Raw genomic sequence first — 27608 nt, 5'->3', positions numbered from 1 at the left:
CCGGCCGAGTTACCTACTGTTTTTTTGACAAACACCAAGGTTGTGTGGTCATTTAACTGCCGTCCGAATCCACATCTCTGAGTTTACAAGAAGAAATCGATTTAAAATTCAGTGGTTAAATGCTTTTTGACCACTTCCGAGCACCATACAGTAACTATTGCACTTTGCTGTAATTAGCATGCTTATTTATTGCTGAAATGCTGGGAAGTATTTACAAGAACATTATTTTATATCCGCTCCACCACAGCGATTAGGAGCTGTTAAGAACAAAGAGAAGAAAAGCATGTAAACATTTGAAATGGGTCATTATTATGGCAGCAACAGGAATGCAAGACAAACAATTTCAACTATAGTGTGTTTTCCTGTTTTAAAACAGGAGATTTAAATAATCAAATAATAAATAGAATGTTATAAAATATGAATTTATTCATATTATTCCAGGCATATGACATTTTATTTACAGCAGACAATCATGCGACTGACCACGTGAGCAGCACATTCTTGGGTTCGTAGGATCACAGAACTAGCATCTCCACCATGAATAAATCTGCATCCAAATCCATACGTTTTAATGTAAACTTTTTTTTTTTTTTTTACAGACATCCCTATGAGAGACAATTACTGTCCAAATAGGGCTAATGTTAAGCATCTTATTTGTGTAAAACATAAAAAGGAATTAATTCACACACTCAAATAGTACATTCAAACTGATGTTGACTTGCTGTGACAACACAGTCCATGAGAGGAATTGGAGCAAGTTTAATGTATCTTTATGCAAATGAGCAATGACATGATGCAGTAAACACCAATAGGAGTGAAGATAGTGGTCATGAGATCCACCTTCCGATGGGATTAGATGCTGTAGTTGAGTATGAGCACTAGTAAGCAGCAACACAGCAACTTGCCAACCTACATTGACTAAAGAGCTGTCAGTGAACACACCTTAAATTTGAAACATTGCAAAAACATTGGTCAAATGTAGTTCTAACATCCAAATTAATGTTTTCGTGATATGTATTAATGGGATAGTTCACCCTAAAATGAAAATTCTGTCATTAATTACTCATGTCGTTCCAAACTCTTAAGGCCTTCGTTCATCTTCGTAACACAAACTGCCTTTCTGGGCCTTAAACATGTCACTTGCATTGCTGTCTATGCAGGGTCAGAAAGCTCTCTGATTTCATCAAAAATATCAAAGTCTTACGGGTTTGGAACAACATTCGAGTGAGTAGTTAATAACAGAATTTTCATTTTTGGGTGATATCTGGAGTGTCACTAATTTTAAGTTATTCGAACTTTAAGGCTTTAATTGGCTAATTGTGTCTTTTCACATATTCTCCCAGACTGACGTATTCAGGGACTCCATGTCGCTCCTGAACACCTATGGTTGGTCTACAGTCACGTTCGATGGAACAATTGACAGCCCAGTAGTCCCTCGTACCTCCAGCAAATCATTTCACTTTGAAGAATCCGATAAACGTACGGTGGAGGAGCTTCGCCAATGGGCTGCCAACCAGCCTTGGATATCCAATGAACACACAGTCTCTCTGTCCTCGGTACAGCCCGGGATGTACTTTGATTTGACCTGCCAGTTGCTGGCCAAGGCTGTTATGGATAGTCGTTGCATCTTACTAAAGGTGCTTTCAGATTTTTTTAAATCTAAATCTTCAAAGTCATTGAATGCCAAATCCAGTTTTACAACTAACGGTTACCCAATGTGATCAGGTGTGGGATGGGACCAAGTGTCAACATCCCCTATTGAATGTTGCCGTTGCACCTGACGCATTAGAAGGAGAATCCACTGTTGCTAAAGACAGGATGAACCTGACAGCCAACGTTCTGGTCTACGACAATCACTTGGAGCTGGCTCGAGACTTAAAGGTGAGTTTTGAAGTTGACCTTGCAGTGTTTCTATATCAAGGTGTCCAATCCTACTTGTGAAGGGTCAGAATCCTGCAAGACCAGAATCTTTTGCAGAAAGATCTTCCAGGAACAAGACTGGACACCCTTGTTATATAGATATTCAAGATTACAGTGCCTTGCGAAGTATTCATACTCCTTAAATTTTTCACGTTTTAAGTTGCTGCCTTATGTTAAACTGCTTTGAATTACTTTTTCCCCACATCAATCTACACGCCATACACCATAATTGCAAAGCAAAAAAACAGTTTTTAACACCATTGCAAATGTATTAGAAATAAAAAACTTAAATGATTCCATTTCATAAGTATTCAAGCTCAGGAGCATTCATATTGTTTGTAGATGTTACTACACTTTGAGTGGAGTTAACCTGTGGCAAATTCAATTGAATGGGTATGATTTGGAAAGGCACACACATCTTAATAAAAGGTCTAACACCTGAAAATGCATATCAGAGCAAAAACCAGGCCCTGATGTCAAAACAAATTCTGCTTCATTGAAGGTTCACAGAATCATGTACTCTCCATTACCCTTAATGGGAGAAGTTTGAAACAACCAGGACTCTTCCTAGAGCTGGCCTCCTGGCCAAACTGAGCAATTGATGGAGAAGAGCTTTGGTTAGACTGGTGAACAAGAACCTTTTGGTCACTCTAGTTGAGCTCCATGATCATATGTGGAGTAGGGCTGCACGATTAATCGCACGATGTTGTGAGGTGCGTTTAGTCAATGAAGCCGGTACTTTGATTAGTAGTAAATCTCCATCACGTGCGTTCAGCGTTCGGCAACTAATACACAGGCGTAAATCACTGACAAGCTACGCCAAATCGCGCGATTTTGACTAAACGCGCCTCACAACATCGTGCGATTAATCGTGCAGCCCTAATGTGGAGATAGGAGAAACCTACAGAAGGACAGACATCACTGCAACACTGCACCAATCTGGGATTTATGGCAGTGTGGGCAAACTCAATCCTCTCCTTAGTAAAGACACATGAAAATACACTCAAGGACCCTCAGACTGTAAGAAACTAGATTCTCTGGTCAGATAAACCACAATTTCAAGCATCATGTTTGAAGGAAACCAAGGACTGCTCATCACCTGCAGAGTACCATCCCAAAAATAAAGTGTGGTTGTAGCAGCCTCATGCTGTGGGGCTGTTTTTCAGTAACAGGGACTGTGAGACTTGTCAGAGTAGAAGGAAAACTCAGTGCACCAAAATATTGAGATAGCCTTAATGAAATTCAAGTTCACAGTGTTCAGAACTTTAGACTGGGCAGAAGGTTCTCCTTCCAACAGGTCAATGACCCTAAGCACACAGCAAGAGTGGCTTATAGATAACTGTGAATGTTCTTGAGTGGCCCAGCCACAGCCTTGACTTGAACACAATCAAACATTTCTGGAGAAACCTGAAAATGTGCATCTACCCCCATCCAACCTGACAGAGCTTGAGAGGTGAAGAGGTGAGGAGAAGAATGGCAGATAATTGCCAAATGCAGATGTGCAAAACTGTCACATCATACCCAAAAAGACTTGAGGCTGAAAAGCTGCTTCAGCTAAGTTCTGAGTTAAGGGTATGAATACTTATGTAATGTACTTATTTCATAGTTGTGACTATTCTGTTTTTGCTTTGTCATAATGGTGTATGGAGTGTAGATTGATGTGGGAAAAAAAAAGTAATTTAAAGCAGAAACATAAAATAAGGAAAAAAAATATATATGAAGGGGTATGAATACTTTTGCAAGGCACTGTATGTCACCTATTTTTTGGAAAACATGTTATGTATAATTGGGAAACAACTTGAGTGCACTTCCTGCAAGAAAGCCTGTCCTACAGATGCAGTAATCTCATTTGATCAGCCTACAACCACCACCACGAGTCTCCTTTAGTGACGCAGTTACTATTAATGCCTGTTAGAAGAATCCAGCACAGGAGACCCACACACCCACTCCAGCACCTTTAATGATGAATTAGGTGTCAGGTAGGACTCTTGTGGGCACATCTTCTCATGGCTTATTTGAGAGGCGTTCACTCCTCTTCAGTCTATTGATTGCGATTGCTGCTCTCACTCGAATCCTGCCCTGCCTGTTTCTATTGCAAAAACCCATCAAAATGTCCTCTCCAATTGATTGTCTTATAACGACTTTCGAAACATATAATCTCCAGCACTACCGGCAACATTTCTGTCTTCTGCCGTCATCCTTTCTATGAATATTTTAACAGGAGCAGGGCTTTTATGCTACTTTTTGAAGCCTGAGATTCCTTTTTTTCTTTTTGTTAATGTGTAGTTGTTCCTATGACAGTTGAAAAAAAAACTTCTTTGACACCTTCAATACACAAATCAATCATTTTTATTATTGTACAACTACAGCACATATTCAGTTCATTATTTCAATAGTTTGAAGTGGACGCTGATGTATGAGTGTTGGTTTTTGTTTTAAGCAGTAAGCCGTTTTTTGTTTTACTCTCAGTATAATTGTTCTTTTGAATATGTACTGTGTGCATTATGAACAAAGGTGGGTGGAGTGAACCGAGCGTTCAAAAGAGGAAACGGCAAGTTTTGCTGACTATTCAAGTTCTTGATGCTCGAGCTTCTATTCAGGCTTGTCCCCTACTGAATTCCTTGATTGTGTGTTTGTAATTAGGATACATATGAAATTAATCTAATTACTGCCTCTGCAGTGAAGTTTCAGAGAATTGTGATCTTGAGTTCTTCATACGGTTCCCCTGTATGTGCTGCTGTGTCGGTGCAAAACAACAGGCCTATCCATCACCTGCTGGCCATGACGTTGTTAAAGCATCTCTTCAGCCACAAGCTATCAGTTAGATTGACAGAAAGAAAGATATCCCAATACATCAGCTGCCCTTACCTACAGATAAAAAGGCCGGTCTTTGCAGACAGTTGGAGGATGCGTGATGAAATGTATTTACGCCTGTGCCATCTCTTATTTAGAATTTCATCACGAACTAGAGCTTTGCACGGATGAATGTTATTTCATAGTGACATTATCTGAGAGAGTTCAAGCTTTTGACACCATTTGCATATCACTGCTTTTATAATGTAAATCGAGAGTTCATTTTACCTTTTACTTATTTGCTTTACATTAGAGGAGTGACAAGCTATTATATACATTTTGCTTGCTGATATTATCCGCATTTATTAAAAGTAGCTCAGCAATGCACAAGCCCCATAGTTTAAGGGTTTCTTTGGTTATGAACTTTGGATTTTTGGTTGCTATGTCTATGTCCCAGTTGTCACCTTCAACTCTTGGGGTCCTCCTTTGAATCAACACTTTGGTGGATAATGCTGAATTGTTTGATGGGTAGTAGCCTGCTGTCCAATCTTGTATCAGTGCAGACTTTGCAAAAGGACACTTTATGATCTCATGGACTTCATGGAAGTGTGACCACAAGACCACATCAATAGCCGCTTTTACACTGTTGGGTCACTGCGAGCCAGGCAGGACCAATAGCCTTTCATCGTAATCAGGGCTTGATATGCACATCCGCCAAGCCGCCAAATGCGGGTGGATTTCAGCAGTGATGGGTAACACGATCACTCCCGCTAGCCACTTTGGCAGGGAAGGGATCTGACATTAAAGGGATAGTTCACCCAAAAATGAAAATTTGATGTTTATCAGCATACCCCTAGAGCATACAAGATGTAGGTGACTTTGTTTCTTCAGTAGAACACAATCAAATATTTTTAACTCAAACCGTTGCAGTCTGTCAGGCATATAATTGCAGTCAATGGGATCCACGGCTTTGAGAGTCAAAAAAACATGCACAGACAAAACCAAATTAAAACCCTGCGGCTCATGATGATACTTTGAGGTCTTAACACACAAAACAATCTGTCTGTGCAAGAAACTGAACAGTATTTATATCATTTTTTACCTCTGATCCACTGCAATGTCCAACTGTCCTGAGCGCATTTACAACATCCGGCGCGTGATGGAGCGACACCACGTTGCGGTCAGTCTCAGCAAAGATCCCGAGTGAAGACTTTGTCACCTAGACAGTCATCAGCACAAGACCATGTCAACCAGACGAGTCCTCTGCACAATCTGATTTTGTTGCAGCCTGGGATTAAACTGCTAATTTTAACACTGATTCAACATGTTCAATAAATGCTGAGCAAAAACAACACATGCTGACAGGGGTAACACACTGATCTGACAAACCCAGACAAATGTGTCTGTTGCTGTTTGTCATTGTCTGGCAGGGCAGCATGAATTGGACAGTGTAAATGTGCAACATTTGCCAGACTAGATCTTTACCCAGCAGAGCACTCCTGGTTTAGCAGGGCATTGGGACATTTGGCTTCCACTATGCAGTTTATTCTTGCAAAGAACCGCTGGCTTAGGCATGTGTGAAGAAACTGATAGACAGTGCATTAGTAGAGTATTCAACAATCAAAGTAATAATCAGTAAAATGCACTGATAGCGAAAATATTGAAGGAAATTATTGTTTTTATATAGTAACGTAATACCCAATGATCAGAAATTCGATTTATCCACTAAAGATTGCACTGAGTCAGAATATTTCCCCACCATTATCAATATCCTGGGCCGTATCGTCTCTAATATTGTGTGAAATTGCTTGAGCTCGGTATTGAGGAGGGAGAAAAGGCGAATAAAGCCAGCCATTAGGATTAAGTGGTCTGAGAGAGATAGCTTTATGAGAGAGGAGAGAGAAGGCCAAATCAATACGGCTGTCATGGTGGACGAGGGCCTTCATTGTGGGGGTCTGCGCGCACACACTTTCTTGACTTCGACTTATATATCACTCAGCCCTATAGGCCTAGTGTGGCACCCATTGAAGGAGACATATATTATTCTATTTTATTACAAATCAGCAGTGAAGTTCCACTTTAATCACAATAAATTTGTGCTGTTTTGACTTCATTTTGTTCATCATTCTTCGTGGCATCAAGTTTAAAGGCCTACTTTAGTGTTAGTGTTCCTGTTGTGGGTTTTTTTGTGGGGTGGGGGTGGGCTAGAATCTCTTGAGGAATCTCTGAGAACATAGAGGAAACACCAACTCTTTCACCTCCTGATTTTCCCTGTCTGTCTTGTGAAATTGTCTCTGTTGCATGCTTTTTGTGCCATTTGCATCATCTGAGTCCCAGGCCATTTGCTGAATGCACTTGTGTCATCTCGCTTATAAACTGGGGAATGGATGCCTCATGCAATAATAATAGAGATTAAAGTAGTGCCAGACACCAGCACGTGTACAATATGGAGGACAAGAATCATTTTCACTTCAGGTTTTTTTGAACTCCCTAATCTTGAGTATTAAAATTCAGGGCATAACTCATCCCAAACCATTTGAGCTACAGCAGGAATGATACCTCTAATCGTGTGGCTTGTTGAGGAGAGGTGAGTTATTATATTTCTAATGGTATGTGCACACAAAAGCGAAGTGTATATTATTGCTCTAGATTACTTGTGGAATGTTTTTTGCGCCACTTGTACAAATAAAAACATTGCATAATGCTTTTCCTTCATTTTATGATACAACTGGATGTGTCAGACCGGACATTTCAATAAGCGCTTTGCTGATTGGCTTGTGCAATAACACATGCAAATTTCCAGCTCGAGCTGAATTTTTTTTTAACTTGCTCAAAAGACACGATTGAGGCAATTCAGTGTTGACAGCAGCCACGTTGCCCAATTTGTGTCATTCGCATCTCTTTGCATCTACTCGCATGAATAATTAAATTTGCTTTTGGTGTGCACACACCAAATGTGAAGCAAGAATTCTCATTGTGTTACCGCTTTAGATTACTCAGGATATTTTTCATGTCACTTGCACAAACAAAAGCCTCCATTTTCTGATACATCTGGACGTGTCCATAAGCTTTTTGCTGATTGCCTTGCACAACAGCGCGCCATGCGAATTTCCTACTCAAGTTGAAACGCGAAGGGTAAATGTAAAACGCGAATGGGTAAAGCTGCATCAGGAACGATTTGCACGAACATTAGAACCCATATGTAGATGTGAATCGGTGCTTTCATTTTAATTTCATTTTTGATTTCGGGAATAAATGACTGCTATGTTCATTTACATCCAACAACAGAACACCTCAGTTGCTCAATCTGCACCTGAGTCACACAATGGCGATCAGAGTCGGACTGTTTCAGCTCGGTGAGGGCGGGTCTATAGTAAAGCCGAGTTCAGACTGCACGATTTTCAAAGCAATCGCGTCACAGATGTTTTCACACTGCATGACTATCTGGGGTAGCATTCCATCACTGCTGTGTTCACACTGCACGATGGATCGGAGACAGGGGGTTTCACACTGCATGACTTTACAATAGGAAGAATCGCCGACAACTTTGTCCCGGTCCGCAAACTACGTCTCACAACCAAACACACGCGAGAAGTGACATGGAAACAACGCGAGGTCAGGCGTGCAAGTTCTCACATGAGACTGGTATTATTATAAAAAAAATGGTAGCCCGCAAGAAGCTTGTCATACAAATAGCATGTGCACTCATTTGCAGCGAAAAGAAATGAAGCCGAAGCTATGCTTGTTGATACTGTGGTCTATACCTTCGTAACTCCTCCCCCAACTTCCCGCTGGCCTGGATGTTGCTGTCTCATTGGCTGTAGGTAATCGCCGATGTGATTTTCAGTCAGATCACCTTTCACACGGCATGATTTTGAATCGCCGACAGGTCCAGATATTTAGCATGCCAAATATCTCACGGGTGTCGGCGACACGTCGGCGATTCTCTCAGATCGCGTCTTTGATAGTTCACACTGTGTGATTGTCACTCGCGTGAACGAGCACCGATTTGACTGATTTCGGGCATTTGTCGGCGATTTCTCAAAACCTGTCGGCGAGTCAAAATCGGGGCTAAAATCATGCAGTCTGAACTAGGCTTAAGGCGCTCATGTCAATCCACTATCGTGGGAGCGGCCTCTGTCGGTGTGTCGTCACACCGACAAGAAGCTGAGAATGACCTGATTTTAAAAAGGAAATATTACTTTTAAAGATGAAAAAATACCACTGGGTGGATTTGTATCATTGTAGGGTGGTTGTGTACACAATTTGCCAATACACATTAATATTCAAACAACATGTAAAAGTAAATTTTGCATCCGATGACCCCTTTAAAAAAAACTGGTACAACCAGACGTGTCAACAAGCTCTTCTCTGGATCCGCAACAATGTGTTATGCAAATTTCCCACTTGACTTGAAATTTTACAACTTGTGTGGAAGGCACGATTGAGGTGAATATTGCACATTCATGGCAGCTGCGTCACTCAATTTGCATCATTTGTGTTGCCCGGCGCAAATTTGCACCCTGCACGTCTCTTCACATCTTTCCATTGACTCTGTATGTAATCTGCCCTCACAAATAAATAAATGAGCTTTTGGTGTGCACATATACATGAAGCGAAATTTCTCATTGCGTTATCGCTGTCGATTACTCGCTGGTGTCACTTGTGCAAATAAAATTGAACAATGCTCTCCTCAATTTTCTGATACAACCAGACGTGTCAAACTGGATGTGTCAATAAGCTCTTCACTGAATGGCTCGTGCAACAATGCGTCATGCAAATTTTCTGCTCCAGTTGAAATTTTTTCAAGTTGCGCAGAAGACAAGATTGAGGCGTATTTTGCGTGTTTGCGGCAATCGCGTTGCCCAATTTCAATCATTTGTGTCGTTCAGCGTGAATTTGTGTATATTCGCATGTATTTGCGTTTTTGCATTGACTGCAAAGTATGTAATCTACTCGCTCAAATAATTAAATTCAATTTTGGTGTGCACACATCATTAGGGATGGGTATCATTTACATTTTATCGATACTACCACTACTACTACTTACCGATACTGTTATCAATACTATTTGGTACAAAAAGATGTGATCAAGAAAGTTGTTGAAAATGAAGTTATTTTATTACTGCTGAACTTGAGCAACTATATTAAAGTTCTTCAGTCAAGAGCAGTGAGTTTTTCTCTTGTGTTTTATTTTATTACCATTAAAAGAAAAAGTTCACCCAAAAATGAAAATTTGTAATTTACTTACTCTCAAGTTGTTTTAAACCTGAATAGGTTTCTTTCTTCTGTTGAACATAAACGTTATTTTGAAGAATGTGGGCAACCAAACAGTTGCTGGTCCAAAGTGACTTCCATATTTTGTTCTACTATCAAAAGTTTTGTTCAGCACAAGAAAGAAATTAATACAGGTTTGGTACAACATGACTGTAAATAATAGCAGAATTTACTTTTTCTAGGAGGAGGGGCGAATCAGCGAATTAAATACAGCGCATTGCTTGAAATGGATGTTGTTTTGTTAGTACGTGTTTCATTATATTACTAGCGTTGCCTCCTTTGTTCACTATTACACTTCTGCATGTATTGCATCTGACACTGGTGTCACTTAGTTTTGTAACGTGTGCCCACACTTTCGCGTCACCTATGTGAATAAAAACACCAATTCACATTATTTGCGTCTTTTCAGTGACTTTGTAATCTACTCCATAATGCTGTGTGCACACCAAAAGCGAAGTGATTATTTGCATCACATCACTTGTGGGATGTTTTTGCGTCACTCGCACGAATAAAAAAATAAAAACGTGACAAATTTTTCAATTTTGTGTGGAAGATGCGATATAGGCAAATTCAATTGTTTTTGCGTTGCCTGGCGTGAATTCCCATCTATTTGTGTCTTTGCATTGACTTTAATGTAATCTACTCACACAAATAATTAAATTTACTTTTGGTGTGCACACACCATAAGAATGATAAAACTATTGAATAAATTAAACTGAAGGAGAGACCTGAGCCATGGAACCAGAATATCATAGCTTGCGCGTACGTCTGGTTTTAAGATGTATTTCGGTCGATTCCATAACCACTTGTGATCGAATTTCAAGCAAAGGGTGTCCGATCTACTTAAAACATCCCGAATGCAATGAGCACCTGCAGCACGGCTAGACTTGATGTGGTATACTGTGACATCCTGCCTCTATACACATGTGACTATCAATTATTCATAGTGCGAGAGAAATCAAGCACCTGGGTTAACTTAACACCCAGACGGCCCCTGCCTGTAATCGCTGTAGACAGCCAGCATATGACACTTATCCACTGAGAATGTGTGTGTGAAAGAGAATGTGAATGAAATACGGCTTTTTTATGTTTTGTTGGCTTCATAGGACATTTGTTCTGCAATGGGCTGAGACTAAGTTGTATACAGTATGCAAATTTAATGAATCGGTGGGTTGCCTGCAGTCTTAAAAAATCTTGTGTTTATTGGCATGGATGGATCCATGAAGCATGTTTAGCATTCATGAAGTCTTTCCATTGAACAAAATGTATTTATAGTAGAAAAAAAGGTTCTTTTGATTATTAAAAACCTTTATTTTTTAAAAGTATGCATGTTAATTTATCATATTTTTATATTTGGGTTACCTTTGCTGTCATCAAACACTCATTTAGAGTTAATCTTTAAAAACACTAGTAATTTTTAGCAAATCTAAAAATGAATATCCTTTTTTTATACTGTATATTAAAGTGTTGTGATGCATTTTCATGTGTAGCAATTAAAATGAATGATTTAAGTTTTTTTTTTTTCATTTATACAGAATAGCTTAGAATTTTGTTTTTTAGCCATTTAGTTTTTAGCCATTTAGTTTTAAACTGTCTAACAATTCTGTCAGCATGCTATTTAAAGCATTCAATTAGAAATAAAAACCTAAACTAGTTGACAATCATGATGAGCCATCTCTATTTTGAATTAAATCGGCGATTCTCACACACATCTAAAAAAAATTTTCCTCTAATCTAAAATTATTCCACACACATTAAAAAAAGGAAATTGATATTCTTAGCACTCTTATTAAATATGACTTGTGCAAGCATGTGGTGGGGCACTTCAGGAATTGTCTGCTGTCAGACGATGGAGGGTCTGTCTTAAGCACAGTATTTGCTGACAAAACGCAGCGTGTCTTTGAAAAGAGAAGTGAGCGTAGAGAGAATAGCTGCAGAGTTACAGACTCTTTCAGAAATCTGCACAGCTAGTCTGTTTTTTAGAGGCTTGGGAGCCTATATTCCTCAGCCTGGACTACAGAAATAAAAAACACAATGCTTATACAATAGTACAATAATAGTAATGCTCCTAAAGGAAAATTCCAGGTGACAGTCAACATTAAAAATAAAATGTACTGTATTTACCTTTGTAGTACACACATTATGAAAAATCTGTCTTTTGTAATAATTAAAATAACTTTGTATTAAACCAACCCTTATTTTTTAGCTGATGTCATATAGTTAAAATGGATTGTGATTGTGAATGTTAACTTTAAATAAAACTTAGTTAGCAGTAGTTGATAGTTATTTTGGGTGTTGCACTGGTCATTTTGTAATTTATTGTGTGTTGCATTGTATTCTTTATGGATGGTCAGTATTGTATTGTTCATCTGGTCGTGTAACACTTCATTATGTTGCTAAACAAAGCTTTTTCGCCCATCTGGACAGCGCCATATGTTTTCCAGTGTGATACCTTTAATATCTATTATGTTTTATACAGTACATAAACTTTTGGCCGCAACCTCAAGGCTTTTTTTATTATTCAATGCCTTCGCAAAACACTTTCTCAAATGTACTCTTTGTTCATGTTTAGCAGTGCATTTTGACTTGGTTTGTTTCAGTGAAAGGCAGCTTTTCTTGTTTACGAAGCGTGCATTCGTTTTTCCATATAGATGAGGGTCTGGACAAGGTTTTGTGTTATCCGGCCGCACATCAACAAAGCTTTGTGTAATGGAATTTTCCATGTAGAATGAGAGAGTTGAGGAACGTTATAGTTTTCCTGCTGCCCTCGCCAGCACCATCAGAGGAGCTTCACGCCTGCTATAGCACACCTGTGCCGAGCAGCCCGGCTCCTTCCCCTGCTGTGCGTAACCAAGCGTGCAGTGAGCGCGAGTGGGAGAATACCAAGTGTATGTAGATTCGGCTCCACCGATGGCTTTATGTTCTGAGCCATTTCTCCAGGAAAATGTTGCAAACCTGATAGGATGTAGGAATAGTTCATCTAAAAATAAAAAACGTCTATCGTCAGTTGCTTAGTTTCGTGTCATTCCGAACTGTATGACATTGTAGGTTCTTTATTGGCATCTGTGGTTCCTTGAAGAACCTTGGAACCTTTCCATTCCACAAAAGGTTCTTTAGATTATTAAAATGTTTTTCACTCTAAGAAAATTGTTCATTGAACTTTTAGGTTCTTTGAGGAACCAAAAATGTGTCTTCTGTGGAATCTGGAATAGGTCACGATTCCTCAATCGAGTACTTGATTTAAAAATAATAATTGCATTTTGCCCGTGTTGAGTAACCAGGAAAATACTGAAAGTAGAGCGTTCCACGAACGAGAATCCATGAAACACACTATTAGACTTTCCAAGGCTGCATAATAAAGCATAATGCTATTGTGAATTCACAAACGCTATGATTCAATTAAATAAATATATGCAATGCATATTACTTTTAATATATTCATTTTAATTATTTACATGTGAGTAGGTTGCGTATGTGCGTCTCAGAGCGGCTCTGTTCACAGTAAATGCTGCTCCACACAAACTGTTATCATTTACATGTGTGAAGTGTCTCAAACTCCGTCTCTGCATATTGCTGTTTGTTTGTGTATATTATAATGTTTATCTGGGTACGCAGTGTGCGCCAATTTTTAGGTAAATCATTTATAAACCTATGGAAAAGAAGAAAACAACAATATATTTCACAGTATGCTAACTGTTTATCACGATTTCCAAATAAATGTTTAAACCCTCGCTCTGAGTTTATGGCTCGGTTTCATAGACAGGGCTTAGCCTAAGCCAGGACTAGGCCATAGTTCAATTAAGATTTGAATGCATGCCTTAAAAAAAAACATTACTAGGATACATCTTGAGACAAAACAAAGGCACTGATATATTTTAAGATCAGTCAGTGCAAGTTTCTGAAACAGATCAGACATTTAAGTCTAGGACTAGGCTTAAGCCTTGTCTATGAAACTGGGGGTATATGTTTTGATGTCAACATATTTAAGAAATGTATTAATATTAAGAAAAATATTTAAGATTAAGTGGACATCTGACTGAAATATTGTTGAGTCAATATTAAACAAGGATTAGATCGCACCATAAAGTGTAAAAACAATCATCAGGCCATTGGCGCCCTTTTCAGTCATTTGCTATAATGCGTAATGTACATTAGCTCTTGAACCAATTCTTATTACCTTATTTATATTATATATATATAAGTGTATTTTAAGGGTTGTTGTTTACTTGGTTCTGTTTTTATCACTACAAAAAATGAATTATAATTACTTGATTACTCAAATAATTGTCAGAATTATCGACTGATTACTTGATTACCAAATTAATCGTTTGTGACAGCCCTATTTTGGAACGTTTCATTTTTAAGAGTGTAACTCCTTTTTTTATATAATGAAAATGAATTGGCACTGCGGCTTACAAATACCAAAATTAGGGATGTCCCGGTTTCAGACTCGATTGGAATCAGACGTTACCTCCCCATCAGGACTCGGATATATATGTATATATCATAGGTCGCCTTAACCGGAAACTGTCACAATGAAACAATTTTTGTTGCAATGACGGAAAAATCTGAAGTCTGTCCGTCACTTTGACAGATTACACAGAGCAGGGGTTTTCAAACCTGTCCTGGAGCCTCCCCTGCCCTGCACATTTTGCTTGTCTCTCTCATCTAATACACCTGATTCAAATCATCAGCTCATTAGTAGAGACTGCAAGACCTGAATTGGGTGTGCCTAATAAGGGAGACATACAAAATGTGCAGGGCAGGGGAGGCTCCAGGACAGGTTTGAAAACCCCTGACACAGAGGGTGATCTAGTGTAATTATTAGCTGTATTTCCCACCCTTGTCCAGTTGGTGGCGAGTGCGCTCCAGTGTGGCAACAGAGCACTTGCTCCAGAACTAAAACGGAACTTACTAATCTTTTGCTTTGCGTTTGATTACGCACAGGCGCAGTACTAAGAAGCTACAACGAACTATCATGCCACATTAAAGAGCGCCAAAACGGTATTTATTGCTTGAATTTCCTAATGAAATTGAATTTGAAATTTGAAACATTGTTTCATTGTGATTTATTGGATAGGTGGCGCACTATGTACTTGTTAGTCATCAACTGAAAACAGCATAGACCAAAAGATCGACTGGGATCTGCTGATCAATATTGCTCATTAAAACGAGAATATATTAAAATCGATGTCACTGCGGAGTGTGGTGTTGAACATGAAAAGTTAAGCAGTCTCATCTGTTCTCTTCAACATATTAAAAATTAAAATGTGAACAAAAATAAATGCAATTAAATGTGTTATAATTAAAATATGAAAATTGAAATGATTGGTAATAATGAACTACGACGGAATTTTTGTGACCCTGTCCGTCAAAATGACGGGCAATGTAACAGTCTAACGCAACCTCTGGTATAAATATTCTCATTATTTTTTAACACATCTATAGTTATGCGGTGGCACAGAGTAAGACCTCTTTACTCCACACAGAAACACAGCAAACACTGTGGCACTTTTATTTTTTTATTTGTTTACATGCCTGCCGGGTATTTGAAGTTGAGGTGCTATTTGTTTTTATATTAGACCTTTTTTTATATTTACTGTTGCACTAAAGTCCAGAAGTAAAGAATTTATGTAATTTATTACTTGATTGTTCAAGCTACCTCATAGAAGTGCTCTGTTTGTTAACAGAGTTGTTGAATGTTAAAATAAGGTCAGTTAAATAAATAAATAAGGAACATCCTGAATCTGTTTCTTTGCTCTTATTTTTTATTTTTTTATGTATTATAGAAGTATCAGATCGGGACTCAGTATCGGTAGATACTCAGAATCAAATGACTCGGACTTGAGGGCAAGAAAACTATGGGGATATCCCCAACCAAAATGATATCACAGATGTATCATAAAAATGGTTCATACAACTTTTGCACTATGTTCCAAGTCTTCTGATTTTGTATTATAACTGATATCTGAGACAAACTGACTACACAATTCATACAGACTAGAAGTATCACATTAGCACCATTTGGTTTATTGTATGTTCTGACCAGTCGTTATTCACATCAATGATGAAACTTTTTTTGGTGACTACTTAAACTTTTGTCTGTTTGTAGTCACATGACTTCAAAGTTCTTGTAATATGAAGAATGATTTGTATCAACCCTGTTTATTTGTTATTCATCATTATATTAAGAAAAGTAGCAAGAATATTTTATTTATTTATATATTTTTTTTACTTTTCTGTAAAGAGATTGTAAAAGGGTTGATAACTGGGATGGGAAAATCAGCCAGTTTGAAGTTTTCGTTAATTTTAAAGTAAAAAAAAGGCTGAAGTTTACTAAAAAAAATAACAATAAAGATAATGAAAATAATTTGTAATTATTAAATTAACAAAATAAAGAAAATAAACGGAATAGTAAAAATACAGAAGTACGAAGTCAAAAGATTACGTACACCTTGCAGAATCTGCAAAATGTTAATTATTTTAGCAAAATAAGAGGGATCATACAAAATGCATGTTATTTTTTTAATTTAGTACTGACCTGAATAATATATTTCACATAAAACATGTTCACATATAGTAAATAATAGTTAAATTTATAAAAATGACCCCGTTCAAAAGTTTACATACACTTGATTCTTAATACTGTGTTGTTACCTGAATGATCCACAGCTGTTTTTTTGTTTGTCCGTTTGTTTGTTTAGAGATAGTTGTTCATGAGTCTCTTGTTTGTCCTGAACAGTTAAACTTCCTGCCTTTTTTGTTTTGTTTCAGAAAAATCCCACAAATTATTTGGTTATCATCATTTTTGTGTATTTGAACCCTTTCCAACAATGACTGTATGATTTTGAGATCCATCTTTTCATACCGAGGACAACTGAGCCGGGATGTAAACTTTTGAATGCAATGAAGACGAGTACGTTTTTCTTATTTTAACCAAATATCATAATTTGTTCATTTAGTACTGCCCTTCAGAAGCTACAGAAGATACTTGCGTATTACCCAGAAGACAAAATACGTTACATTTTCCCTGATCTTCAAATTTAAAAAGTTTTCACCTCCTGCTCTTAATGCATCATGTTTCCTTCTGAAGCATCAGTGAGCATTTGAACCTTGTGTAATAGTTGCAAGTCCCTCAGTTGTCCTCAGTATGAAAAGATGCATCTCAAAATCATACAGTCATTGTTGGAAAGAGTTCAAATACACAGAAATGCTGAAAAACCAAAGAATTTGTGGGACGTAAAGGATTTTTCTGAGGAACAGCAGGCAGTTTAACTGTTCAGGACAAACAAGGGACTCATGAACATTTATCGCTAAACAAAAATGGTCCATTTAGCTGTGGACCATTTAGGTAACAAAGTATTAAGAATAAAGTGTATGTAAACTTTTGAATGGGGTCATTTTTACAAATTCAACTATACTACTGGGTCATTTTTAGGTATAACTGATTTTATCACCATCATGATAAAATGACATGAGAGAGTAATGACTGAATTTTCATTTTTGGACTATTCCTTTATATTTGAGTTCAGATAGTGTTAGTGATATTGGTAATGGAAATAATAAAATGGTACTGTGCTTCAATTTATTTTCATTCCTGACCATACAACTGGCAACTATATATCACTCATATCTCAAGGTTGTGAGTTGAAACCAAAGTATTCATGTGTTATGAATGATGGTGGCACACCCTAACATTGTGATATTCAGTTTTTGTCTGGTTTGTTCAGAGAAAGAAGGCACTGTCTGGGAGACTGGTGTCTGTTTTTGCTGCTGGATATGAAGGCAAACATTTGGTTCTTTCAGTGGATCAAGCCAAGGCCATTTTTATCACTCCAAGTTCTCTTTTTAGCTTCGATCTCACACCCCGGTTTGCAGTTGTCAGCTTATTCTCATGCAAGATGGTAATGAGCAGAATCAAATTTGCACTTATGAAAAAACAAGCCTGTTTTCTTGAAATGGAGTTACCCACCTTGTTCTGTTTATGGAATAAGTCTGTTTTTTGATGCTGAATAATTGACACCATCATTCAGTTTGTTCAAATTATTTGGTTTGCACCATCATAATGCCTTTTCAGGCTGTATAGAAGCACTGTCTAGGGGGCTGTGTCACATCCAACCAGTTGTGAATGCCAGCACTCAGGCTTACTTCAAATCGCTGTACAAACAGAGACTGGTTGGTGAATTCAGGTAAACAAAGACGGCTTCTGCCCGAAACCTCAAAGATGACGTCAAAAGCATACAGCTATAGAAGGACTCCCAGAACCTGATTACAAATGCAGAACAGAAATCTGACACAATCTGTTTAGAGGTGTTCCTCTACTTGGCTTTTTAAAGACTGTAATATGAAGATGATCATTCTCGTCTATCGTTCCACATAAGTTCATTAAGTGATTCCAGCTCTCGATGTCTTCTTGTTCCTCCTAGTGATCTCAAGGGACCAACATTTATTTTCTTACTAGCGTCTTACTGTAATGTTGGGACTCCGTTGCTCAACTCTGATGCCATAGCTCCCCCTACTGTACTGATTATTGAATGTTTACGTACATTTATTAATGCAGCAGACAGTAGAATAACTCTGGAGTAGAGATGAAAGAATTCTGACTTTTTCCTTTTTTTTCTTTTATGGATAGTTACATTTATTCTTTTTCTTTAAGTAATTAATTAGTAATTTTTTTTTAAGTATTTGCTCTGTCCTGAGTTCTTATTTTTCTCTAAATGGTTTCATATCTTCAAATGAAATTTCAACCTGAAGAAGCACAAAGTATGTTTTTGATGGTCAATCATTATCAATCATTTATTTATTTAATTGGAAAAACCCATGTGAAAGTAATTGCCCCCATGCACTTAAAACTATTAAAAATGGTTATGTTTTAGCAGACTGAACACAGTCTTTTTTATAATTATTATTATTGTTTTTTTTTTTCATATTTTTTTTCTGCATTCTTTTTTTTTTTTTCCAGTTTTAATTTTTCTAGACTCTGTTTTAATGGTTAAATAAAAATAAATACATATTAATCAAAAAGTATGTCTAATTAGGGCTGTGCAACATGGACAAAATAATCATAATGTGATTTTTGAAACGAATATTGCGATTGCAATTTATTTATTTTTTTATTTTATTTTTTGCTTTTTCAAACAAGCTACATACATACATTCTAAATGTATTCAGTGCAACATTTCACAATGAAATAACATAGTATTAAGTTTAATAAACAAAACTGTAGTAAAATTGTCTTAAAAACCGACAACATAAAATAAATTAGCATATATATAGTTTTATGTAAATTATTTAAATAGGAATATATAAATACCTACATTATACTGTACAAAAGTAAAACAAGACTAATATTGTTCTGTTTCATGTTAAACCGTACTTTTATTTTGACAGGTTGCCGTGAAGTTTCTGTGTGTACAGTATGATATGATGCTAGTTTTCTCAAATGAAACAGTGAAACTCACAGCAGGTTTGAAGATTGAGTTTATCTGTTCATGTGAGATGCAAATGCCAAAAATTAGCGGGAGCGTCAGGTGTGCTTCAGTATGAGTGTAGTAAAAAAATAAAACGCGTCTCCACCATTCATACATACAGAGGCAAACGGAACATGCAGGATTCATATTAAAACGGTCTTTTTGCATTTCAGTTTTCACAGACACTATTCAATATCGCGATGTGAATTAAGTGACAGACCAACTTTTGATTTATTAATCCAAAAATTGACTATTTACGTGGCATTCCGCGCAGGCCCGGCTCCAGATATGAGCTGCAGGGTGGGCCGAGGGATATTCAAGGTAGGCCAGGGGTATAGGTGTACTACAAGTCATAATACATAACTACATAAATTATTTTAATAGAGAGATAAAAGCACATTTTAGTTCAAAAAGCACATTAGTGTCTCAAAATAGCAAAATTTTGTACATTATAGATGTTCCTAAAATTATCTTAAGTACTAAATAATTTTTAGTATATTAAGTATAAAATTAGTGTTTGAAAACAGAGCAAGTATTATTTAAGTGCATTATAGAAGTGCACATTTTTTCCATTTGGTGTAGTTGGTGTTACATTGTGTTTGGTTCTATGCTGATTACATTACTTGACCACCGCTGCAGCACCTTCACTGTCATTTTGCATTCTGCAGTTGGAAAATGTAAGCTACAATTCTAAACTGAAGTTAAGAGTTAAGATAAAATCGCAGCCTTATGCGGTTTAGAAATCGCATGTGCTTAAATCACGATTTTTTTGCGATTGCGATTAATTGCACAGCCCTATGTCTAATTAATTGAAATCATGGAATTTACACAATTTAACAGCTATTTATTAAACATTTTGCAAAAATAAAATTTTTATGGCCCTGTGAAATGCATTTTTTTTCTCAAATTCAATTTTATTTTTTACCAAATTCTGTGTTTTCCATTAATTTTCTGCATTACATTTTAATGATTTCATTAAAATGTAATCACTAATCTTTTTTTTTTAATTATTATTATTGTTATTTTTTTATTTTATTTTATTTTTTACATTTTTCTGGTAAATAAATTCTGGTAAATATTCCTGAAAAATAATGTTTTAATAATCATAGTATTATTTAGTAGTACTACTATGATTACATATACCCCCGGTTTCACAGACAAGGCTTAAGCCTAGTCCTAGACTAAAATGTAAGTCTGAGCTGTTTCAACTGAAATAAAATTGCACTGATTGATCTTAAAATATATCAGTGCCTTTGTTTTGTCTCAAGATGCACACCAGTAATGTTTTTTTCTAAGCATGTTTGTAAAAATTACTTAAATGTCCTAATTGAACTATGGCCTAACCCTGGCTTAGTCTAAGCCCTGTCTGTGAAACCGGGCCTAAGTAATATACTTGTCACATTTTATTCAAGTTAAACTGAACATTTATTTTGACGGGTTGCTGTGAAGGGTTCTGTTTGTATATGATATGACCATAGTTTTACTCAAATGAAATGGTAAAATGCTCATGAAGTGACTCTCACATCATATTCGCTTCCAGTTATTTTTAGCTGCACAAAACAGCTTGTTTGCTGCTTGATATTGCAAACTGGTGTGTCTTACCTTATTATTTTAACATTTATCTTAATTAGTGCAAACAGTTTTACTATTTACAACACTTTGTTATTCTTCTCGTTATTTTCCTACCACGACTAATAAACCAGAAGTCTCACACATTCACAGAAAATTGTTTACTTCCATGTTAAAAAATAAGGTGGATAGATTGTTTATGTGTTCATTCATGTACTCGTATATTAAGCAGCAAAGACTGAATTCACTGCGAGCGTCATGCGCACTTCAGTATGTGTGTAGTAAATGAAACCGCGGTCTGTGGCATTCATTCACAAAGAAACACACAAAACATATGCGTTATACAGTAAATTTCATTTTTATGACTGAATTCCGCTGTTTTGTCTGTGTTTTCCGTGTCGCGGAAATCATAGAGCCCCACTTGTATTTTGTGTTAAAGCCTGTACAGGTAAATAATTTTTCCAAAACAGCTGTGGGGAATGTTGTGATATATCAGTTTGGAGAGGGTTTCAAAGCCATTTTTGAGGTTCTTGAACTCTGTTGAACCACAGTGTGAGTTGTTCATACAAAATGGAGAAAACTTGAAGTTGCCTTCTCCAGTGTTCAATGATTCAACAAGGAGGAGACTGCAAAAAAATGGACTTAATGTAAGAGTAGAAAGCCAAAAACCACATCAATACTGGATGATCTTCATGAACTTTGGGATCGTATTCCATGGACAGATGAGGTAACTTTTTCAGAGGAGCTTCTGGACTCTGGAGATCTGTAACAATGTGATACTGTCCGTATAGTGAAGCATATTGGTGCGGCTTTGCATAAATATCTATTTATATAAATAGATACAGGGTGACACAGTGAGAATTCACTCAATGCTAAACGCCACACGTAAACACGATATAAGATATTTGTAGTTTCGAGAGCTTCATTGGTTATAACGGAACATTGTGAGATTGCAATAAATTAAAGTGAGTGACAGCTTTTTAGTGACTATATGGAAGCGCTATTTGCTCACTTTCTAGGCTATAATCAGTTCAGAATAGGAATAAAAGTTTCAGAAACGTGCTGCTAACTGGACCTGAAGCCACAAACCCTGCACATGCAGCAAAGTTTCTGAAGTTTCTGAAAAAGCAGAACGGATGAGATGGAGGAAAGTCTGTGCTGTACTGGTTTACACACTATTACAAGAGAAAGGTATAAACAGAAAATAACATTGTTGGGTGTGATCCTTTTGTTATGAAGAGGAGTGATTTTTCAACTAAATTGAATGCCATCGAGGCGGTGGATATAAGATAAGCAACTAAGCCTGATTGCAAACTATTTTGAAAGAGATTCCCACATTTATATGAAGGATACAAGATATATGTCCCTCCTGAAACTACGACACAGGGTTTTTGGCTATTGGACCTGTTAGCAGCATGTAAAGCGAAACTTCAACTTTCAAATTAAAATTCTGAATTGATTATAGCCCAGAAAGTGAGCAAATAGCGCTTCCATATAGTCATACTGTAAATAGCTGTCACTCAATTAAATTCTATCACAATCTCACAAGGTTCCGTTGTAATCAAGTGCAAATATAATGTCTATTTAGTTAGCATTGAGTGAATTCTCACTGTCTCACCCTGTATCTATTTATATTTTTCTTTATATCTTAATATTATTATCTTTTATTAACCATTCGCACACACAAGCATTATCCGACTCTCCTCCTGACTGCAGACGAAGCCACTTTTGCCTGCATTTTTCAGTTAACTTCTTGCCATTTACTCCTGATTAAACAGGAAATTTTCATACATGATACCAAATGAAACTTCTCGGTTTGACCGATTTCCATAAACAACTCAAAACATAGACATTTTGACTTCTGATAGTGAGTCCTGTCTTCGAGCTGCATTTTGCACATCATCAGAATCACGTGATTGCAAATCATCTATTCTGAAGGAGAATGTCTGAATATCTGTGCTCAAGATGTAATTGATTGATGCCAGACAACAATGCAAAACATGGACACTTTTCTTTGTCTGAATGGCTAAGAAGAAACAAAATTAAATTTTAGGTATGTAGTTAAAAGGATAGTTCACCTCATGTCGTTCCAAACCCATAAGACCTTCGTTAATCTGCAGAACACAAATTAAGATATTTTTTGATGAAATCCAAAAGCTTTCTGACCCTGCATAGACAACAACGCAACTGATACGTTCAAGGCCCAGAAAGATCAGTTGTTCAACTGTGATTTTATGAAGCTACGAGAATGCTTTTTGTGCACAAAGAAAATTTAAATCCTGTTGTGGCAGGACCTGAAAAGAGCAGTTGTACTTGAAGACCTACCAAAAACAGTTCAGCAAGGCAACTCAAACTACATTTTTTAGGTTCATCAGTTTTTAGAATTGGAAAGCTAATGAAACATCTTTCTGTTTGTGTTTGCGTTCAGCCAGGCATGTTCCTGCGGTTCTACAATCTCCGTCCGCTCCTTCAGAGAGCCCCGGACCAGCTGCCAGATCAGCCTAATCACCTCAGTTTCCACCTCCATGGGGGGACGTCATATGGACGAGGTTTACGCACCCTTCCTGAAGAGTGCCCTGATCTGCAGTCCCTCAAAAGGTGGGTCTATAAACCCCTGAAAATGCATCTATTTTGCATTTTCTTTTTGTTACCAAATAAGTTATCCACATAACATATCCGATAGCATATTCGATTAGTGACAGAAAAGAGTGTGGAATCCCAAAATGTTTTTGTCATTATATGTTTTTTTTTTTTTTCTGATTTAAAGGATTAGTTCACTTGCAGAATACAAATTTACAAATAATGTACTCATTTAGAGTCCTTTGAAGCTGCATTTAAATGCAGCTTCAAAGGGCTCTAAATGATCCCAATCAGAGAATCAAATTGACCATTTATATACTCTTTAACCTCAAATTCTGATCTTGTCTCGTCTCTGCGATGCGTAGTCTGTGTGATCCGGGTCAGTACCTTTAGGGTATGTCAGAAAAACTCCCATCTCATTTTCTTCCTCAACTTCAAAATTGCCCTACATCGCTGTAGAAGTACCGATCCAGTCTTTACAAAGTGAACATACAAAGTAGATCAAACGCCCTTTACAAAGGTAAAACAGAGTTGTATGACGATTTTGAAGTTAAAGACGAAAACGAGATAGGAGTTTTTCGACATACCCTAACTGTATTGACCCGGTTCACACAGACTATGCATGCGCATCGCAGAGATGACCCAAGACAAGCATTTGAGGTTAAAAGTATATAAATTGTCAATTTGTTAAGAAATTAACCGATCGTTTCGCTAGGTAACACCATTCTTCCCCGGCTGGGAAGCTCTTTGAAGCTGCGTTTAAACTGCATTTTGGAAGTTTGAACTTGGGGGCACCATAGATATCCATTATATAAAGAGAAATCCTAAAATGTTTTCCTCAAAAAACATAATTTCTTTACAACTGAAGAAATAAAGACAGGAACAAATTGGATGACAAGGGGGCAAGTACATTTTTGTTCTGGAAGTAAACTAATCCTTTAAGTCGAAAAGAAATTAGGTTATGGAGGAAAACATTTCTGGATTTTTCTCCATGTAGTGGACTTCAAAGGGAATCAGCAGTTTGAAGGTCCAAATTGCAGTTTCAATGTAGCTTAAAGGGGCTCTACACGATCCCAGCCGAGGAATAATGGTCGAATCTAGCTAAATGATAGGCCATTTTCTGGAAAAAAATATATATATATGTAGTCTAGCCCGAAATTATTCATAACCCTGGCAAATTCTGATTTAAAGTTGCTTTTATTCAACCAGAAAGTTTTGTTTTGTTTTGTTTTTTGACCTGGAATGACACAGGCTTCTTCCAAAAGATAATAAGACGATGTACAAGAGGGATCATTGTGGAAAAAAATATGAAGGCTACATCATTGTGGCCAAACAATTAAATTTTTGTTTTATCTGACCATAAAACAGAAAACCAGAAGCCTTTCCTGACTTGTGAGCAGCCACAATGCGCAGCCGCAGGTCCTCAGTGAGCTCCTTTGTCTTAGCCATGACTGTCCACAAACCAACAGCAGAGAGCTTCTGTTTTTCACCTGTTGAGTTGATTAAAACAGCTGTTCCCAATGAATCAGGGTAATTAGGATGCTTTAGAACAGCTTGGACTATTTGGAATGGTATAGAACTTTGGATTTTCCCATAGACTGTGACCGTTTGCAAAGGGTATGAATAATTTTGGACATGCCACTTTTTGTTCAAATGTAAATAAAAGCTGAGAAATATTTTTTTCCACAATGATGCCTCTTGTACATCGCCTTATTATCTTTTGGGAGAAGCCTGTGTCATTTCCGGTCAACAAAAAACTTGCTGGTTGAATAAAAGTAAAATCTTAAACCTAGTAATATATATATTTGCCAGGGGTATGAATAATTTCGGGCTTGACTGTATATATGCATTTTAACCACAAATGCTCATCTTGCACTGGTTTGACTTCACAACTTGTAGTCACTTTGGACAGAGAATAAAAAAACAGCATTTATTTGAAATCTAAATCTTTTGTAGCATTATAAATGTATTGTAAATGACCTTGTTTCTTTGCATACTGATGCCGAACTTTTGAACAGTGGTATGTGTGTGTGCATGTGTTTAATATAGTATAATATAATACATAGTCTTCACATAAGGAATTTGCTGAAGTCATGAGCATTTTGATGGCGAAATAAATGAGACACCCTATAAGTCAAATTCATTTCCATTAAAAAATTACTTCTGTGGCCCCTTAGCTGTCTACCTGACATTCATGTGATCTTGTCTCTCTTCTCTTCGTTCTCTCACTTTCTCTTTATACTGATCCATATTCAGTGCACTAGAGAAACATGTGGATCTGGATGAGTTTGATGAAGTGAACGACGGCACGTTACTGGAGATTTGGTACACGCCGCCAGAGGCTGTAGGTTGGTGTCGCCTCTTTTGGTTTCCGATTTCTGTCCATTTTTGTGTCGTGCTCTGCTTGCCCTCATCTAGTATATGCTTATGTTTCCTTCTAGTCTTGCCAAATGATGAAGAAACAGGTATAGCTATATATTACTAGGTTTAAGATCTTCTCAAAGCTTTTCTGCAACAGATGAATAAAACGGTTATTAGGCTTTAATGATTAAATAATATTATTGTTATCTTTTCAGATGCAGAAGCAGATACAGGACCTTCTTGTACAGGTAAAAAAAAACTGATCTTACAGCTCTGACAAACTCCTAATGTAAATACTGATATTTTAACAAGTCTGTACTGATTGTTCAGTAACGACATGTGAGCACAACTCGCAGTGGCTCACGCTTACCCGGGTTAAGCGCTCCACACCGCCGCTGTCGTGTCACGTCCGAGCCCGCGTGAAGAAATACAAGCCTCAGCAGTTATACCAGTGTTTGAAACTCTTCTGCTCCAATTGTAAAACAATGTGAGTCTGACACTTTACACAACCCCCTCTTGACTATCATTCATGAAAATAAAGTTTGTAATTTACTTACAATAAATACTTATACCTGTTAGTAGTTTAATACGTAAATGTACCACTGTAATTTAAGATTTAGTGCCTATATTAAAGATAAAAACCACAAAATAAAAATTAAATCAGATTTATTGTTCTAGATTTGCTGTATGTTCTGTTTGCCACCTGGTGGCTGTTAAGTGGAATAAAATTTAAATAAGACACATTCTTACAATTCTTACATTACAATCATAATAAATAAGCATTTTCCTTTTGTTACATTTACATCATTTAAAAACATTGTAATTTGGGATCAGCAAGGTATTATTATTCAAAATTTCATTCAGCGAGGATGCATATTTATAATATATATTTATAATGTTACAAAAGATTTCTATTTCAAATAATTTGTTGTTCTTTTAAACTTACTTTTAATGGAATAATCCTAAAATTATGTTTGATTTCCACAAAAATGTTAAGAATTGTTTCTTGAGCATTAAATTAGCAAATTGACAAAGCACATTTTTTACTATATTTTTAATCAAATAAATGTAGATTTGCCATCACAGGAATAAATTGCATTTTTAAAAATATATTAATTATTTATATACTTTTATTTTAAATTGTAAAAGAAATTCATAATATTACAGTTTTTACTATATTTGTAATCACATAAATTCAGTTTTGCCGTCACGGGAATAAATTACGCTTAAAAATATATTAAAATAAAAAAAACTTTTATTTTAAATTGGGAGAATATTTCATAATATTACAGTTTTTACTGTATTTTAAATCACATAAATTCAGTTTTGCTATCACAGGAATAAATTACATTTTAAAAAATAAATTAAAATAAAACACTTATTTTAAATTGTACAAATATTTTACAATATTACTGTTTTTACTGTTTTTTTTTATTAAATAAAGTTAGCTTTGTCGTCACAGGAATAAATTACATTTAAAAAAATATATATTAGAATAGAAAACAGTTATTTTAAATTGTTAAAATATTTCACAATATTACTATTTTTATTGTATTTTTAATCAAATAAATTCAGCTTTGCCATCACAGGAATAAATTACATTTTAAAAAATATATTAAAATTAGGGCCGGGACTCGA

General features: G+C 36.5%; 1 protein-coding gene across 1 annotated transcript in view; it reads left to right on the top strand.

Moving 5' to 3' along the window:
• The window catches only part of pot1 (protection of telomeres 1 homolog), a 60168-nt gene that overhangs the window by 27948 nt on the left and 4612 nt on the right, over window positions 1–27608 (top strand). The window contains exons 9-15 of the mRNA XM_073832086.1: window positions 1344–1637; window positions 1726–1881; window positions 23458–23627; window positions 25866–25957; window positions 26051–26074; window positions 26186–26218; window positions 26301–26457. Coding sequence (XP_073688187.1) covers window positions 1344–1637; window positions 1726–1881; window positions 23458–23627; window positions 25866–25957; window positions 26051–26074; window positions 26186–26218; window positions 26301–26457 — 926 coding nt within the window. The remainder of the gene's footprint in view (window positions 1–1343; window positions 1638–1725; window positions 1882–23457; window positions 23628–25865; window positions 25958–26050; window positions 26075–26185; window positions 26219–26300; window positions 26458–27608) is intronic.

Source organism: Garra rufa, chromosome 25 (genome assembly GCF_049309525.1).
Source record: "Garra rufa chromosome 25, GarRuf1.0, whole genome shotgun sequence".
NCBI classification, from domain to species: Eukaryota; Metazoa; Chordata; class Actinopteri; order Cypriniformes; family Cyprinidae; genus Garra; species Garra rufa.
Note: the sequence above shows the minus strand (reverse complement) of the source record. Positions and strands in the feature narration are given on the sequence as shown.